The sequence below is a fragment of the Papaver somniferum genome, chromosome 4, assembly GCF_003573695.1.
Source record: "Papaver somniferum cultivar HN1 chromosome 4, ASM357369v1, whole genome shotgun sequence".
In the NCBI taxonomy this organism is placed as follows: domain Eukaryota; kingdom Viridiplantae; phylum Streptophyta; class Magnoliopsida; order Ranunculales; family Papaveraceae; genus Papaver; species Papaver somniferum.
Genome location: NC_039361.1, coordinates 96,982,883 through 96,985,617, shown reverse-complemented (window position 1 = coordinate 96,985,617; position 2,735 = coordinate 96,982,883). Strand labels below are relative to the sequence as shown.

The window sequence follows — 2,735 nt, the reverse complement described above, 5'->3', positions numbered from 1 at the left end:
CTTCATCAAATACGAGTTGATGGTTTGGAGGCCAGCCTTCTACAGGAACAACTTATAGCACCATTAGATAACCACAGACGAACCAAGGTTTTGGAGAATTTATTCTGTTAAAATCCTCTTCCGATAGGTAACAGATAAGAACTTTGTTCCGCTGGTCATTGAAGGTAGTTATGGTTGGGTGTTGAGATAAAGGCCAATTATTACAGATATAAAATCTGATGGAAGAGGTTGGGATCAACGTTTCACAACAAGCATATCCCACCATACACCATTTCCAATTGGTATTAGCTTCAGCTAAGACAACTTTCTTATCAATGAAGACTGGTTTAGTAAGAGAAGATGGTAAGGTTAGTTTCTCAGTCATTTGAGCAGAAAGGGTTTGAATCTCTTGGTTCAGGTTTTGAGTATTCTCTGAGGGGTGTGAGATTTCCATCATGTAAGAGAATCAGATATATATGAATATGGATTGATGGAGATCAGGTTTCCAAGTAACTAATATGAGAAACAAGTGTAGAGAAAGGAATCTCTTGTTGGTACTGTTATGATATTGGATGCAGACAATATGAAGGAAGGATAGACAGGTGGGTTTTGTTTGAATTTTAATTTGAACCTTAAAAAGGGAATGAGAAAATTGTTGACTATGGACTGTGGAAATCCCAGAAGAAAATTGGTGTAAGGTAGTTGTAGTTGTGCTGCAAAGTTTGCTTTGGGGAATGGATTTAATATATGGAATGTCACTTTCATATCCAGGTTTTATATGTATTATTCGAGTTGGAGTATTCATGTGAGTATTGTGGAGAGAAGACCACATATGGACAGACCCAATAATACATTGTTGGATCTTCTGAAATAGGTTGGATTGGGGGTGCATGACATGGATTGAGGTTGTTGGATATTTATGGGATTTGTCATTTCCTGGGCTGACGTTTAAGTGATGCTGTAAACTTCCAAATGTAATAATGGTAGGAAAATGGAGGGAAAGTTTATGTTGGGATGGATAGTTCAGGGACTGGTGTTGAGGGTCCATTGAGTGTTTTGGTTCAATAGTAATGCCCCATATCGCAATGGTGCCTCCCAACTGATGTTGCCTTCTTCTAGTCTTATCAGATTCGACATTTATCGGGCTGACGTATATGTGGTGAAGTATACTGCCAAAATTAATAATGGTAGGAAAAAGGAGGGAGAATTTTTTTTGGGGTGGATGGATTTGAGGTGGTATGAGAACGTTCATAATGTTTTCTGGTTTGGTGGAAGGGCTAGTAATGCATCTGCCAGACAAACTCCAAACCGCAATGGTGCCTCCCAACTGATGTTGCCTTCTTCTAGTCTTCATAAAACATAAAATTTTAATTAGACCCCAAAGAGAAACTTCAAAGTTTGGTGACCTGCCAAAGCCTCCCTTAATAGCAGTTCCGAGGGGAGTAATGGTAATAATGGAGATTAGGTATTGAAAATAGGTCTTGATAGGGTAATGATGGTTATTAGGGTAAAGGGGGTACACATGGATTTGAATGGGTGTAGAGAACAAAGCGACATGACAGTTAACTAAGCGCCATAAATGGTAGTTAATGAAAAAATTGTGCCTTTAAAGGGGTGTATTTGGAGAGATTAACATCGCCATTAACAAATTTACAGGAAAGGTTAAGAGAGATTTTAGTAGAGAATGGAAAGTTCCAGTGCCTCAAATCCGGAAATGCCTTCCAACTCCGACCAATACAATCAGGCAAAGAACCAGGCGTTTTCTCTGGAGATGGATTAACTAATGAAATTAAGGGATGAGGTTCAGGGGGAGATAATAGACGTGCAAGTGAGATTGCTGATCGTCAGAGAGAAGAGGAGGAAAGGAAGAGGAGAGAATATGAAGAGACTGAATCGATGTTTGATGCTTGGTTACCGAAGCATTATGAGAGATCAGATCGGAAAACAGAGGAGATGTCTGAAAGGCATCAGAAGGATCCAAAGTATGGCATTGCAACTGAGAGTGACTCCGAAGAAGATTCTGCAGCAGGGTATGAGTATCATGTGGAAGAGGTAAACACCAGTGAAGAAGGATCTGATGTTGTTGAGGACAGACTAAGGATGGAGAAGTATCTTGATTGGAAGTTGCGAAGGAGGTTTGAGTTTGAGCTGGCCAATCCAAAGATATTTGCCAGAACCATTCAGGAGGGAGAACCCAAGGTTGAAGAGGAGAAGCTTGTTTTGATACATCCCCGAACTGCTCAAGTAGAAGATTCCAGTGACTCCGATGAGAATCTCCCTGATGCCTCCAATGACGATGAAGAAGAAGAAGATGAAAGTGATGAGGAGGACTCGTCTTCTGGAAATAGTGATACTTCTCCGCTTCATCAGGAAGCAGTTGCAGTAAACGTTATGCGGAGGACGAGGACTGGAGCTACGATGAAGAGGATTGGTAAGGTTCTCTTCTGGAGTGTCGAAAACAGCCAAATTTTCAGACTTTGAGAAAAGTTTGAATATGATCAACAATTTTTTTTCAAAATGGCTTTCTCGATGCTTGCTCCTAGTATTCTGAATCTTTTTGTGGATGATGGTAAGCTTGCTCTTCTTCTCCATTCGTCCGGCTTTAGATGGTGTTTTCTTTGTTACCAGTTTTAGAGAAATATTGGAAGTGGTAGTAGTTGTAAGGTAAGTATTTTGTTGTGTTTGGTTTGCACATTCTGTGGTGTCTGTAAGATAAGATTTCTGGTAATGATGTTGGTAATGGGTATCAGTTTTTT

The 2,735-nt window shown here is 40.0% G+C and overlaps 1 protein-coding gene across 1 annotated transcript; it reads left to right on the top strand.

Annotated features, from left to right (window-relative positions):
* Window positions 1-218: 218 nt before the first annotated feature.
* On the top strand, window positions 219-2,460 carry LOC113272856 (major centromere autoantigen B-like). Its single transcript, XM_026522649.1, has 3 exons — window positions 219-347; window positions 967-1,021; window positions 1,787-2,460. Exons 1-3 carry the CDS (start codon window positions 219-221, stop codon window positions 2,458-2,460), a joined length of 858 nt encoding a protein of 285 aa, XP_026378434.1.
* The last annotated feature ends 275 nt before the right edge of the window (window positions 2,461-2,735 follow it).